The sequence below is a fragment of the Gorilla gorilla genome, chromosome 3 (assembly GCF_029281585.2).
Source record: "Gorilla gorilla gorilla isolate KB3781 chromosome 3, NHGRI_mGorGor1-v2.1_pri, whole genome shotgun sequence".
NCBI classification, from domain to species: domain Eukaryota; kingdom Metazoa; phylum Chordata; class Mammalia; order Primates; family Hominidae; genus Gorilla; species Gorilla gorilla.
This window is the reverse complement of record NC_073227.2, coordinates 46,129,595-46,145,644: the sequence shown is the minus strand read 5'-3', so window position 1 is coordinate 46,145,644 and position 16,050 is coordinate 46,129,595. Positions and strand designations below refer to the sequence as shown.

At 45.2% G+C, this 16,050-nt stretch overlaps 1 protein-coding gene across 15 annotated transcripts in view; it reads right to left on the bottom strand.

Annotated features, from left to right (window-relative positions):
• TBC1D1 (TBC1 domain family member 1) overlaps positions 1-16,050 on the bottom strand; it is a 250,388-nt gene that overhangs the window by 24,115 nt on the left and 210,223 nt on the right. For all 15 annotated transcript variants that reach the window (XM_055385752.2, XM_019025598.4, XM_055385755.2 and 12 more), the window contains one exon: positions 10,369-10,527. In XM_055385752.2, coding sequence (XP_055241727.1) covers positions 10,369-10,527 — 159 coding nt within the window. The remainder of the gene's footprint in view (positions 1-10,368; positions 10,528-16,050) is intronic.

Sequence of the window (16,050 nt, the reverse complement as noted above, 5' to 3'; positions counted from 1 at the left end):
ATAAAGGAACACAGGGAAGGTTTAGTTATTCTGAATTTAATCTGTCAGTGTTATCGTTTTAGCTAATCAGATACCCTCTCATGTTAGCAAACTACCTTACACAGAACCCAGAGCCCATGCTAATTGACACCGCTTGTAGAGTGGCTATTTCTTATTTAAGCCTCACAACATTCCTAAGAGGGTGGGCCTAGCAGGGTGGGAAGTGACCTATGCTAATTGGCCACTCAAGAGTGGTCAGATGGTGGGGGCAGAGCTGGCTTCACGGGTGTGTGTTCTGTGCAGTCACACTAGCTCTGTGCTAAGAAGGACCTTGCATAAGGCTTCATGCTCTGTTGTCTCTATCTTGAAATTCCTAATAATCTTTCAAGAAGGGGTTCTGCATTTTCATCTTGCAATAGGCCCTGCAAATTATGTACCAATTTAGGGGGAGGCAGCCCCCTAAGCAGCTTCCAGAAATAGCTATAGCCACCTTCCTGCCAGCCTTGCTACCAAGTGGTACGTTACGAGAAAGCAAACCTTGGGCCAAATTTTGCCAAACCAATGACCTTTATCAGCAAGCTGACAGGCAATAGGAACCACATAGAGCTTCTCACAGGCTCTGCACTCAAGCCTCCAACAAGCACTTCTCGAGAAAGGTTCAACCAGAGGAGGGCACCGTGGCAATCTAACGGCAGAGCCAGGCCACCCACAGTCAGGTCACACAGATGGAGTGTGGGGACCCAAGCTCGACAGGCACTGGCCTCGAGTTCTGCTCCAGAGTCCCTGGAGCCAGGGTCTGGACGCCTTTCTAATCAACCACAGCCCTTGAACATCATCCATTTCACTAATAAAAAGTTACATGCAGCGCCCCTTATGCTAAGAACAATTCTCTGATGTGCATTTATTTCAATGGCATTTGAAGTAAGTACAAAATGGCCTCTGGCACGTGAAGCTCAGAATGGACTACCTAGCTTCTCTGAACCTTAGCTTCCTCTTTTTAAAAAGGGACAGAACACATAGTTTGCAGAGTGGAGAGTACATGTACAATGCCTAATGCAAATGGTTGCTATGAATGGTGTTCAATAATGGGCAATAATCTTCGGACAGACCACACACATTATAAAAACCCAGTTTCCAAACAAGAGGACAAAAGGGCACACTTATGACCGTTCTGTAGCACAAATGCAAAATAAATTACATTTAAAGTAAAGGAACAACTTTGCAGAGCCATTACTCTATTAACTATAACATTGCACATAAGCTGGGAAATCTCGCTTTCTGACAGCCTTCCAGAAGCAAAGAAAAGTTTCGTCCAAGCAACTAATTTTCACAAAGTTTGGAACTCACAAGCAGGTAGAACTGAAAGCTGAATTCCAAATAATAATAATCACCACCACCACCTAGATTCAGCAAAACACCTGTACACCCCACACTTTCAAATCTCTTGTTATTACCCAAACTGGTCAAGGCTTCCAGGATGTAGTTTCAGAAACTGTCATTGATTTTCTTTATGCAGAAAATCTGTCCTGCATGAACCTGGCCAAACTAAAACACATCTTCCAGTGTGTTCTATGAGACTCCCAAATGCAACTTCCTGTCCCACTGCACAGCAAGACAGGCCTCTGGGTTCACTACCAGGCTGGGGAACAGCTGTGAGTCTCTGGCCTTCAGCTCCTGATTAGCGCTTAAGCAGGACAACTGCACCCATCTGACTTTGTAACACAGTCCATGTTTTACACGAAATTCTATTGGGGGAGACACTGTTTTCCTATTTTACATTCTTCCAGGTCAATAGTTCTCAATGTTTGGTCAGCCTGAGGACCCCTGGAGGTCGCTGAGATCCTTTTAGGGGTCCATGAGGCCCTCCCCCCGCTTTTCCTACTATAGATCTGTGCAAGGTCAGCTTTTTCTTTATATGCTTCAAATAACAAGCAAAACAGAATGAATGAAGCAAATAAAATTCAGCGGATTCTATTAAATCAGACATTAAAGAGATTTTTTAAATGTAGAAACAATGTCACACTTCTAACTAATTTTATTTTGGAAAACAGTCATTTTTAAACAATTTTTTATATGTATGAGTTTATTATAGCTATGTAAAAAATACGAATCAAGTAAATACTAATCTCAGTTTTAATTAATTGCTAATATAGTAAATATTGATAGGAATTATCCATGGAAACAGAAGCTCTTTGGGCTACTCGATAATTTTCAAAGTGAATGGCATCCTTCCATCAAAGTTTGGGAATGGCTGTTCTAGGCTAACACGACAACTCACCCACATTCCTGAGTAAACACCAAGTAAAGAGGGAGAGGCGAGTCACGTGGGTAGAGAGTGGATGAGGGGGATTAAAAGCATTTCCTGGACAATCCACATTCGTATAATCCAGTGTTGAGCACTGTAGCCCTCCAGCTCCCATTTAGGAGGTAGTAAGCTAGTGCTGATGGCATTCCACAAAGACCACCCATATGATGTGCACCTGCAGCAGTTGGCCGGAGCCGTGGGCAGAGCACCCCTGAGAACACACTCAGCCCCTCGCACCCAACTCAAGGCACCTTAACTATGAGCAAAAGACTGTTTACTGTTTGTTGCATTTGTTCAGTTTGTGAACAGATTCTAGATTGAAGCTCTGCCTCAAGAAGACAGGACAGAAGGCCACACACCCCATAGGAGAAGCATGCTAGCTCGGGAAGACACCAGCTCAGGGAAAGCTAATTTCTGCCAAACTCGAGGGAAGCTGGGTAAAACTGTGCAATCCTTCCTACAAATCTATCAGGATATGAGGCCTGCCTCTTTAAACTGCATTTTACAACTTACCACAAAGCAGAGAAGTGCAGGTCCTTTACATTTTTCTGTAAAGCAGATTACCTTCATATATAAAATGAGAATGGGACTGTTAAGTGGAGAAGGTCAAACATGGGCATTAAAAAACCCCTTTATAAAAAGACATTTGATGTGTCTTCTGGATCTAAGTGGAGAAATATGCCAGAAAGGCCTACAAGATAATCCACAATTCAAACATATTTCTAAATGACCTAGTAATTCCTTTTCATGAAGCGCTCCACAAAATTTTGCTCATCTAACGGATATTCTTCCAGGATCAATCTTTTCCTTCTTTATCACTTAGAGGGGGAAGAGCCTTCACCCAGCAATTTTCAGGCAGGAATCCTATTAGGATCATCTGGGGGCTTGTTAAACCTGCACATCCCAGGCATCAGAAACTCAATAAGCAGCAGGTCAAGAATGGTGACCTCAGGGATGTGTTTTTCACAAGCCCCTCAAGAGATCTTGCAGGTGGTCCCTGTACGGTGCTGTGAGAAACCCCATCCCATCTCAAGAGTGTCCTGCCTTCCTCTATTCAGAGCCCATCTGACTGCATTTTCGGCGAGACCCCTGATATCTCGGCTCTGTTTACCATGTGGCAGCTGCTACAAGAGGCCAGAGGTCTCTTGCAGCAAACACGGGGCCACCCACAAAGCTATTCAGTCTCACGGTGGCTCTGCACAGTTGACTAACAAGTTTCTTTCTTTTGCTTTTTTCTCCAGGGAGTGGTACTGGCAAACCAGCAATCTGACACCGACCCTCTATCTCCTCTGCAGAAGAGAAACCCTACAACCTAATGATCTCTAAGATTCCTTCCTGGATGAAGATCTGGGATACTAACATCTTCTCACATTGTTGCATTTAGCTCTGAGCAGAATCTGAAATGAGACACTGAGGATACAAACACCCTTTGTAACCCTCAGAAGTTTAAGTCACTTGGTTATCAGTTGCCCAGTATCAGTCTTTCCACTAGAACGTGTGCTTCCCAGAGTGCAGGGAATCACCCTGAATGGCAGGGTTAGGAGATTAAGGGAGAGTCCTTCTAGCAGCAGATTGTTTTTGGGAAACACTTGAATGAGTCCAGTGGCTGCTCCAGTTGACTCCCACTGGCTCTGTGAGCCCAACTCCATGACCAGTGACATCAAGTGGGTAGTTTAAAATGGGGTGTGGGAGGACTAGTTGCACAGTAGAAATCTGCAAACACTGAACACCAAGGGCTTCCTCTGAGGGGTGAGAGGAGCTGGTTATTAAACATTTGCCAGCGCCACCGACTGACTTGAAAAAGGCAGGAAGATTCCAGACCTCTGTGAAAGGAAATCATACCCCACTTTATTCTTTCCTTTTATCAATGACATTTAGTTATTTCACTTTGGACTTAAAGGGTATATTCAGAATGACCAAATAAATATGATCCCACGATGTGATCCTGATAAGATCAGAGACAACAGCTCACTCTTCAGAATAATGTGTGTGGCTGGTGGTGCAAGAATTCATTAGGCTCCTCAACTGTGATTGTTCAACTGACCTCCATACGGCAATGTCCCCAACTGGACAGACAGGTGCGTGAGATAACAAGACTGCTGAATGTTACATTCTAGGTCCGTTTCTGTCTTTTGCCATGAAGGTTTTTCATTTCTCACACAGGACTTCAACTCAAAGATGGAAGAGAACACTGTGGTCCCCGCCAGCACCCCTGCTAGTAATGAGCAGCTCCACCTGCCCCTCAAAGTGCACGATGCTGCTCTGTGTGTCCTGGCCGAGCGAGGCAGCCCACCGCCTGGGAGAGGAGAAGGGGAAGCGCTCCCCTCTGCCCGTTTGTACTTGGTCATCTTCAGTACTCTCAGCTGATTCCTTCCTTTTGGAGGTTCTCCTACTTCTCATCTTTTATAGATTCTAAAAAATCCAACTGTTCTCCTACTTCTCATCTTTTGTGGATTCTAAATGTTCTCCTACTTCTCACCTTTTATGGATTCTAAAAAATTGGATTATAGTTTCTTTTCTTCTGGACACCAGGCAGGCTTTATATATTTAGTAGAAGCAAACAATCAATATGACAGCTCTGCTGCTGGACCCGTGACCCACACATGTAGTCTGGACACACGCTTAACGTCTCGCGACAGCACAGACATGCCAAACATGTCTGGTATCCCTGATGGAGGATCTCTAGAAGCCCATCAAAAAATGGCACTTCTGGTCACCAAAAGATCATCAGACTCTTGCAGGGATTATAAACTGTGCCATCCCCTTACTGACCTATAATATGCAGATTAATAAAACTATAGCAATTGATGTGGGGGAGATTAGATGCATTCTTGCCTCTGCTTTCTGATCTAATGGTGCTCCTGGGTTTCTGGGCCTGTTGAAGTGTTCTTTCGGCTGAAGCCCTCCTATCATGGGAGAGGCTGCATGCCTCACTGGGGAATGCAACTGATGGCTGGAAAGTGTTCTAGGCTGGGATGCTAGGGAGGGAGCAGATGATGTGAAGCCTGAAGGGGGTCCCTCGGGAGTTTCCCAGTGTCACTGGCAGCCCCCAGTGTGGTCAGGACGACAGTGGGAGCCCCAGACAGAAGACAGGATGCTGGGCAGTCCATGTTGTCTACCCAGGATAGAGAGTCAAAGAATAGACATGAAAACACTGGCAACTGTCTGAGGGCTGGACAAATGGATGCAGATGGGTGGGGCAGGCTCCTGACCCAAGGCTTCAAGAATAATGTGATGAGTACCATCTGCTAAGCTGAGAGCAGTTGCCTCTGGCTGGTGTGATCTACCCCAAAGGAACATGATTCCACCAAAGCAGGGGTGGGGACAGTTGTGCTGGCATGGAGTGGGCAGAGCCAAGAAACACAGAAGCAACATGGTGCCCTAGAAGGGATGTGGTATGGAGACTGAGGAGACCTGGGTTCCAGAACTCCTTCTGGCACTGAGTAACTCGCAATGTGGGCAGAGAACTCAAGCTCTTGAGGGCTCATTCATCCCCTCTAAGTTGGAAATAACGGCACGTGACCAATTTCACACAGGATGTGTAAAGATGAAATTTGACAAAGGTTGAGAAAATATTCACAAACTGTAGAACACGACCCAGCCATGAGGCCTATTATTCTTACTCTTTGGAGGAAAACACATTGCCAAAAAAAAAAAAAAACCTGTTTAGACTAAAAGCCAATTTCAGAAAAGTATAGCAAGAGGCAGGAAAACAAAAACCTATGAAAACTCAAAATATATCCAACCAACCATTCTGTTCTTCTGGCCAGAATATGAAGGTCACTTTTTAAGGAAAACTGAAATACGGATTTGATTTTGCTTTATACTACACACCTTCACTGGGCCTTGAGGTAGCCATGGTGTAGACTAAACAGAAAGTATAGACTAAACGACTGACTTGGCCACAGCGCAGCCTTGGGTGAGAGGAGTGGGGGAGGTAACAGGTGGAGTCTGGAGGAGCTTCTGAGGGAGGCCTCCCTGGGCGGAGTCAGCCGGGCATGCAGGGCACCTGGGACTCCACTGCCGGGTCTAGGCCAATCCCAGTTTCCCCGTTCCAGTGGGGAGAGGAGACTGACCCCGGGGAGTCCCTGGAAAAAGCCTGGAGAGAGACACAGAGGTGACCTGGGAAATGTATTGCCGCACATGGAGGTCCTCTCAGGCCCTCGGGAAGTATGTGGACAGCAACCAAACTGGAAGCCAGGCGAGGATGGGAAAGAGTGGGGAAGAGAGAGGGGGTCAGCACTGTCAGAGAAGCGGGCAGCAGAGGGAGAGGGTGGGGAGAGGCAGGGATGGAGAGGACTTGAATGCAGCCAGCCCTGCCAGTGACCAGGCTCCCACAGAACTCATGCCAGCTCAAGGAAGGCTGCCTGAGCCCTGCAGGGGAGGCCGTGGTGGGGCTCAGGCACACACAGTGCCTTCGGAGTGTGCAGCCACGCCGAGGCCCTTGTGCTGATCTGGTCTCTTCTTTTCCCTCTGCAGAAAAGTGATGACATCTGAGCAACAAGAAGCAGGGGCTGATCGTGCCCGTGGAAGAATGAGGGGATACTGCAGGGGAATGAAGAGAAGAAGGTGACTGAATCCAGGAGGGGAGACACCTTCCCGTTCCTCCTCCCAGCCTTGGAGCAAGTGTGGGGAGCGGGGCTGTCTGCATTCCTCCCTTTCAGCCTCCCACCCTGAACCTATTTCTCACTTTGTTTCACATGATAGGAACATGATGGCATTTCCTGTAACTCACCATGTCAGCAAATGCAGCTACTGCCAATTCACAAAACTGCTTTCCTCAGGTCAGTGGACCAAATGGGCCCCAGCTCCACCAAGGCATTGCCTTGGCCTGCCACTGCACAGCAACACGGGGCTCCTGGGCTCAGAGGGTCCCAGGGAAACACAGAGTGACAGTGGGTTCAGTTCCTGTCACCTCCCCTCAGTTGACTTTGTGACCATGGTCAACATGTGCCCTCAGTTTCTTCATTTCTTAGAGAGGGTGCAGGCCACCTTCCCAGGGCTGTTGTGAGGGCCCATGAGATGGCGGTGCTAGTGCAGTGTCTCATACTCTGAATCTTAAAGATATTCTTTGAGCATCTGCTGTGTCACAGCCACTGTCCTAGGAGCCGAGGGTATAATGGCCAAACAGCCCCAGCCCAGTCCGCAGAGGGCTGTATCCTATAAGGGAAAAAGGCAATAAAAAGCCACTGCTGTATACTAAGGACAGGCGGGGGAGGAGGAGTAAGAAATACAGGTTCTGCTAAGAGCTGAATTACCATTCGACCCTGCAATCCCATTACTGAGTATATACTCAAAGCAAAATAAATCATCCTACCAAAAAGACACATGTACTCACACGTTCATCACAGCACTATTCACAATTGCAAAGACATGGAACCAACCCAGGTGCCCATTAACAGTGAACCGGATAAAGAAAATGTGATATACAGACACCATGCAATACTCTGCAGCCATAGAAAGGGACAAAATCATGTCCTTTGCAGCAACATGGATGCAGCTGCAGGTCATTACCCTAAGCAAACTAATTCAGAAACAGAAACCAAGCATCACATGTTCTCACTTAGAAATGAGAGCTGAACACTGGGTACACATGGACATAAAGATGAGAACAGACACCAGGGACTCCTGGGGGGTGGAGAGGGAGGGAGGAGGGCAAGGGTTGAAAAACTACCTATTGGGTACCATGCTTGGTTCCTGGGTGACAAGTTCAATCATACTCCAATCCTCAGCATCACACAATACACCTTTGTAAGAAACCTACACACACAATCCTGGAATCTAAAATAAAAGTTGAAAAAAAAGTGCAGCTTCCGAAGTCACACTGATTAGCGGCAAATGGGCTGTGTCACTTTCAGCAAGTTACGTAACCTGTCTGTTTCTATTTTCTCAATTCTAAAGAGAAACAGAACAACATCTACCTGATCATGTTGTAAGGATTAAAGAAAGGAGTTTAAGTCCTTTTGCACAACATTTGGCCCAAGGTGAAGTTAGGCAGCAGCAGTGATGATAATAAGCAGATAACGGTGATGATGAGAAATGTGATACGCACCATGGGGAGAGTGTGGGGTGCTACAGGGGGCTTAGCAAGACACCTCATCCAGTCTTGAGGTGGGAGAGGAGACCACAGTCAGGGAAAGTTTCTCAGAGATGATGTTCAAGCGAAAGAATAACCTTAAATGGGGCCGGGCGTGGTGGCTCACGCCTGTAATCCCAGCACTTTGGGAGGCCGAGGTGGGCGGATCACGAGGTCAGGCGATTGAGACCATCCTGGCTAACATGGTGAAACCCCGTCTCTACTAAAAATACAAAAAATTAGCCAGGCATGGTGGCGGGTGCCTGTAGTCCCAGCTACTTGGGAGACTGAGGCAGGAGAATGCTGTGAACCCAGGAGGCGGAGCTTGCAGTGAGCTGAGATCACACCCCTGCACTCTAGCCTGGGCGACAGAGTGAGACTCCGTCTCAAAAAAAAAAATTAGAAAAAAAAAAAATAACCTTAAGGGTTATGAAATTAACCTTTAAGGCTAGCTACGTGGCTTGAGAGGAAAGGACTTCATACTGCCTGATGTGGCTCACACTGCACCCTCTGTCGTGGCTGCAGGAACACTCAGAGAACTGGGCCACCGCAGGGCCCCAAAGCACTGCGTGTTCTGTAGAGCCTTCAGCAGCAGCAGCTGCAACCAGAACAGGTATTCTGGAAGCAGGGCCACATGCTCTAAAAGCAGCAGGGCCCATCTCCTACCACATCGAGCCAGCTCACCACCAGTAGAGACAGCAGCTTGGGTGACAGGCGGCAGGCAAACGGGAGTGCACTGCCACCTGGCCCTGTGCATGGCCACTGACCAGTCAGGAGGGCCCTCTGTGCATCATAATCACACCCCAGTTCAACAAGTTCTTCACAGTGGCAACTGCAAATCTATCCAATACAGTCATCCCTTGGCACCCTCGGGGGATAGGCTGCAGGAGTCCCCACAGACACCAAAATCCACGGTGCTCAAGGCCCTTCTATAAGATGGTGCTATGTTTGCATATAACCTACACACATCCTCCCATACACTTTTTTTTTTTTTTTTTTTTTTTTTGAGACAGAGTCTCATTCTGTCACCCAGGCTGGAGTGTAGTGGCATGATCTTGGCTCACTGCAAGCTCCGCCTCCTGGGTTCACGCCATTCTCCTGCCTGGGCCTCCTGAGTAGCTGGGACTATAGGCGCCCGCCACCACGCCTGGCTAATTGTTTTGTATTTTTAGTAGAGACAGGGTTTCACCGTGTCAGCCAGGATGGTCTCGATCTCCTGACTTCATGATCCACCAGCCTTGGCTTCCCAAAGTGCTGAGATTACAGGCGTGAGCCACTGCGCCCGGCCACATCCTCCCACACACCTTAAATCATCTCTAGATTACCTATAACCCCTAATACAATGTAAATTCTACATAGATAGTTACTATATTTTAAAATCTATATTATTGTTTAGTTTTCATTGATTTTTCTTCCCAAATACTTTCCATCTGAGGTTGGTTGAGTCCCCAAATTCAGAACCCATAGATATGGAGGGCTGACTGTATATTGTTCCCATCTTCTTATTTTAAAAACTATTCAAGAGACAAGGTGCCACCCAGTTTCCAAAATAAAATCATTCAAGGCACACACACAAACTGCCTTCTACAATTTTTCTGATGAATTCTGTTTGTGAGCAGTAAAAACGAGGGAGTGGCTCCTGTAATTAAACCAAGCCTCGGTTCTGAACATCTATACGTTTTCCAGGATGTTCCTTCGGTTGACTATAAAAACCTCCTATCAATATTTGAGTTACTGGACTGAACCACAATTATGACTGCAGCCTTAATGAACACCCTCCCTCCATGCCAAGCAAAGTTAACAAGCTCCCCAGTGAAAATACAGAGATTTTTATATGCTTGAAGATGACATTTGTGATTACCCTAGGGCTTTTTAAATTAAAAGTCTCAGTAGTAAATTTTGATTGCTAAACCTAAAGGCAGGTCAATAAATAACTTGGACAGTCTCTTCAGATTTTTCATATGAGTGAAACTTCCATTGTCATCTCCAGTCGATGGCACAGACTTACCAAGGTCAATAAGAATCGCATGCTGCTGGGAAGTCAGCTGCTTTAAGAGTTCTTTGTATGGCACATCCTTTGGCTGCTGTTTGCTGGGAAACTGGTGTTTAAGGTGGAATTGCTCAGCTAGAAATTTCCAGATTTCACCTCGGTGATGACGTGGCACACCTTTAAAAGGGGGAGAAGACATGGAAATAATTTATGCACAGAATGCAACTTAATAATAAAAATGAATTGTGTTTCATGTTCCATTTATCCAAATTCTTGTTCCTTTTTTTTTTTTTTTTGAGACAGAGTCTGGCTTTGTCACCCGAGCTGCAGTGCAGAGGCACAATCACATCTCACTGCAGCCTCAACCTTGTGGGCTCCAATGATCCTCCCACCTCGGCCTCCCAAGTAGCTGAAATTATAGGTGCCCACCACCATGCCTGGCTAATTTTTTTTTTATTTTTGTAGAGACAGGGTCTCACTATGCTGTCCAGGCTTGTCTAAAACTCCTGGGCTCAAGCGATACTCCTGCCTCAGCCTCCAAAGTCCTGGGATTACAGGGATGAGCCATCGTGCCTGGCCACTGGTTCCATTATTAATTAACAGCATAAGAACAGAAGGGAGGCAACTAAAACCTTGCCCTATTTGCTTCTTCCCCTACTTCCACCCCCTATTCTCCCCTCACTTCCCTGGCCCCTTCCTCCTTTCTTCTCACTTCTCAAATGTGTTATCATGTTCTGACCCTGTCAGACTCTGCAAGGAATAAAGAATATGACCTGAGCTCCAACCTGGTGCCAATTAACGACATTCTAGGGAAATAAAGCCAAGTATGGAAAATTGTCATGTAAGATGTGATCTCAGAAAGCAGAGAGAATCAAAAGGAAGTAGAGCTCAGATGAAACAGAAGCTGGCTCATTTCTTTTTATTATTATTATTATTATTATTATTATACTTTAAATTTCGGGGTACATGTGCACAATGTGCAGGTTTGTTACATACGTATACATGTGCCGTGTTGGTGTGCTGCATCCATTAACTCGTCATTTAACATTAGGTATATCTTCTAATGCTATCCCTCCCCCCTCCCCCCCACGATAGGCCCCGGTGTGTGATGTTCCCCTTCCTGTGTCCAAGTGATCTCATTGTCCAATTCCCACCTATGAGTGAGAACATGCGGTGTTTGGTTTTCTGTCCTTGCGACAGTTTGCTCATTTCTAACTGAGCAATCAAGGTTCCACAGAATCCTTCATTTGAGCCAAGCCTTAAGGATGAGGGAAAAGGAAGAGAAAAGTACAAGAGAGAGGGAACCGAGAGTGATTCAGTTTGCCTCAGGCACAAGGTTGCATGTGGAAGAGAGCAGCTGGCAAGAAGGCTGGAAGGGTTATTGTGAGAGGCAAAATTGACGGCAAGAAACCTGCCCCATGTTTGGTAGCTCCAGGGAACCATGCATGTTTCTGAGCTGAGGTGGAGTAAGCTAATCATAGCTGAGATTCTGGAATTCTGATGAGGCTTCTTTCTGCAAGATAAGCTGCAAGAAGAGCCCAGAGGCTGGGTAGGAACTGACTGCACAGACACTGCCATGTGAGCATCCAACAAAGCTCTAAAGACAGAAAATGTCCAAGAGCCTCTACCTAATGCTTTGCATGTGATTAATTTGAATACTCACAGTGATTAAAAATGTCTAAAACTTAAGAAAATTCTCTTAAAGTCAAGGATGTTATTTAGGGCAAACCTAATTTTAAAAGGTGACAGTTTTGAAACAAAATTCTTTAGCTCATTACTCAGCTATTACAAGGCCAAAAAGGTGGAAAGGGGGAGAGCAAGAAGACTGAAGAATAAGATGCCAAGTCTTTCTTGTCTTTTGGGAGAAAGGAAGCCTCCAAGTTAGGCATTGATCTTTCTTTCCATCCGGGAAAAAAAGTGGCCGCTTTGTACCCTGCCCTGCCACTCAGACAGCCTGCCCAGGAGGATGGTTTCTCTGGTTTCCGTCTCTGGCCACCTTTGGGAAAAGTTTCTGCTCTGGCAAGGTAGCAGCAGCAGATAGCACTGATTGCGAGGCCACTATGCACCATCGCCATTCCATGCGCATTACGTGTATTGGCCCATATCATACTCATAACCCTCTAAGGGAAACATGATTATCCTCATGGTAAAGAAAAGAGAGGCAGTGAGAACAGGTCCCTTGCCCTAGGTCATTAGGCCGGTGAGTGACAGCCCAGGGATGCTGACTGCCATTTTCTCTTGGTGTCCTCCATGTCAGAAATGTCAAACAAGGCTGCTACTCAAATGGGGACTAGAGAAAAAATATTTTGTGTTCCTATCTTGCAATTAATGATAAAATAACCATCTGTGGATTTGAACCAAATAGTAATCATTTTATTAACAGATTCAAAAGTCTCACTGGGCCACCTCTTGGAAATACTTACTGTGTAGTAAGTACTTTCTTCTTTCCCTTTCACGTATCATTTTTTTTAAGTTGGCCTGTAGAAGAAATACAGGGCCCCTGTAAACCATGACCACATCCTATACCTTCTGTAATTTTATCTCAGCATTAATATAATGACCCTGTAGAGTGAGTTGAATGGTGTCCCCTCAAAAAAGATGTGTTCACTTCCTAATCCCTGGAGCTTGTGAATGTTACCTTCTTTGCAGACACAATTAAGTAAGGACTTTGGGAGGAGGAGAGCATCCTGGATTATCCAGATGGGCCCTATATCCAGTGACAAGCATTCTTATAATAGACATACAGAGGAGGAGATGAGAAGGGGAATCAATGTGACCAAGGAGGCAGAGGCTGGAGTGCCGTGACCACAAGTTTAGGAAGCTGACAGACACCAGTAGCTGGAAGAGGCCAAGTACAGACAAGCTGACGGCATGCTTTTGGAGCTATGGCCTCCAGAACACTGAGAGAAGAATTTCTGTTGTTTTAGTCACTATTTTTGTAGTAACTTGTTATGGTAGCAACAGGAAGCAAATATATCCTGATCTCTGCTTTCTACTATTATTCTATTTCTTGTCTCCCTCTGCTATTCCAGCTCATAGATATATCCTGGGTACATACACACACACGCACACCCTCCCCACAAATACTTCAAACGCTGATGCAAAGTAAATGTGGGCTAGAAAACAGTCAGCATGATAAGTGATTTATAGTGGGGCTTTTTTTCACAAAATACTTTTTCTCAAACTGGGAAATTTTCCCAAGTTATGAAATGTCCAATTTCCTATTACTAAATCATTCCCATTGTCTTATCAGACCTTTATTTTTTGAAAGAAAAGAATATTGGCTGTGTCACTGGACAGTACCAGATATTGTGGTATTCAGGAGTAAGCTTAGATTCTGTGATTTAAAGCACAGGATCATGCAGGTTGGACCCAATGTTTTTGCTAAGAATGGCCTGGAATGCCCTTCCCCACCATGGTGCTGCCTTCACTCCTAACCCAAGAGAAACCTGGCAGTGGAGCCCACCTACGGCTTGCAGGCAGGGTCTGGGAGGGCAGGAGGCCATTCCTCCATCCCCCATGTAAATAGCTTCTTACTCACTTAAAAAATAATATACACTCACTGTTTAAAAGTGGGGCAAAAAAACCTCTGAAATGCAAGAGGTAGAAAGAAGAAAGTGAAAAACCACCCATAACTAGAATGAGCATATATTTACCATCCAAAGCAGGAAGCTTTTGACAGTGAAGAGGAGGAAGGCTATTAATTATTTTGCCAGGACAGGAGTCATAAACCAGGGCTATGCCAGGTTGGGCCCTATGGTCATCCTGTCTATAACCTGGACATCTGCATCGTGGGTGTTTTTCCATGTATACGCACATGGAAATATCAACAGTACAGGAGACCATGCTGTACTCTTTTCATTTAACAACTTAGACATCTTTTACATCAGTAAATACAGATCTACTTATGGTGTCGTTTTCAAGGAATATGACATGGGATAGTCACATGTTGGGTTTTTTGCTTTGTTTTGACTATTAAACAATGTCACAATAAGCATTCTTCTTACTGCAGTACATTTTTGGCTGATTAGTTTCTAGAGTAAGTTTTTATAAATGGCATTGCCGGGTCAAAGGCAAGCAGAGTTTGCATCTGGCCCTTACTGTCAGCAGCCCAGGCAGCCACTCTGCAATCCCATTCCTAAAAAAGACATTCCAGCTTATAAGGTTCTATCTAGATATCTTTAGAGAAATCATTTTGATGTGTACTAAACTGAATTATCTATAGTACTAAACTGAATTATCTATAATGTCATAGGATTATGTTATCTTCTCCTAAATTGATACCCTAATTCTGGCCGCCACTCATCTAATTTTAACCGGGAAAATTTTATAAATTCCTTTATTTCCATCACTTCAGGGTCTTTTATGTCACTATGAGGAAGGGCCTCTTAATCCACACAACTTTCCTCTCTTACAAGGTCTCTGAGGTGAGTTGGCCTCTACTTCAAATGTCAAAGATACGATTCAAATTTAGGCTCAAATTTTTAGATTCATATTTTTATTCTGAACCACAAAATAGACCGCCGTCATTTGTTTGGAGTTGTTAAATCTTAATGTGTTAAAACCACCTGACTGACAAAGCCCCCTTTATGGTTAGAGCTTCTGCAGTAAAAAGTGATGTGGCAAAGTCAGGCAATACATAAGGAAATTCCAGGTCAGCCTTAGCTCACTCCAGTATACAGAATGCTCAATCATCTGTGCCCAACTTTCACTACCCGGGGTCCAGATTCCTAGAGTATTTCTATTAGCCCCCACAAAATATGCCCAGCGAAAAACAAATATCCAGGTGCCAGGCTTCTAAGAAGCTCAAATATTTGGAATAGCTGTCACAGACCCATGCAATTTGCCTTTCGCAGAAGCAAAGACACCTGAAGGTGATCATCTAGGCAACTGTGAATGGGGGAAGAACAGACTCATTCTTTTCTCTGCTTTCTCCCTTTTCAAAACAGCAATTTGGGGTCATTTGGTGTAAAGGTAAACCTCAAGCAAAAAGTACAGGTGCAAGGAATATTAGAACTGGAAGACAGCTCAGATCCTCTGCTTGGTGCAAGTCTCTCCTTCTATCAGTAAGGGGGCAAGAGCCCAGAAAGTGGGTACCTGCCAAAGTCACACTGAAAGCTGGTGTCGATCCAGAACTTCGGTCTTCACCACTGCATACATGTTCTGAGATAAGCACCTGGAGATCCTGTTCAACAGGAGGCAGTGCAGTACGGTGGTGTGAACCCAGCTCTGTGGCCCTGAGCCACTACTCAACTACTTTAAGCCCAAGTTTCCTTATCCATAGAAAGGGAAAATGCGTAATGAAAATAACTTCCCATGATTACTAAAATTGATGTCAAAATTCAGAAAAGGTTAAAAATGCCTAAAAAACTATAGTAAAAAACACTGCTTTGTTCCATTTATGCTCCTAGAGATGAAAAATGCATATGCAGGCCAGGTGCAGTGGCTCACACCTGTAATCCCAGCACTTTGGGAGGCTGAGGCAGGCAGATCACGTGAGGTCCAGAGTTCGAGACCAGCCTTGCCAACATGGTGAAAACCCGTCTCTAGTAAAAACATAAAAAATTGGCCGGGCATGGTGGCTCACGCCTGTAATCCCAGCACTTTGGGAGGCCAAGGTGGGTGGATCACGAGGTCAGGAGATTGAGACCATCCTGGCTAACATAGTGAAACCCCATCTCTACTAAAAATACAAAAAAA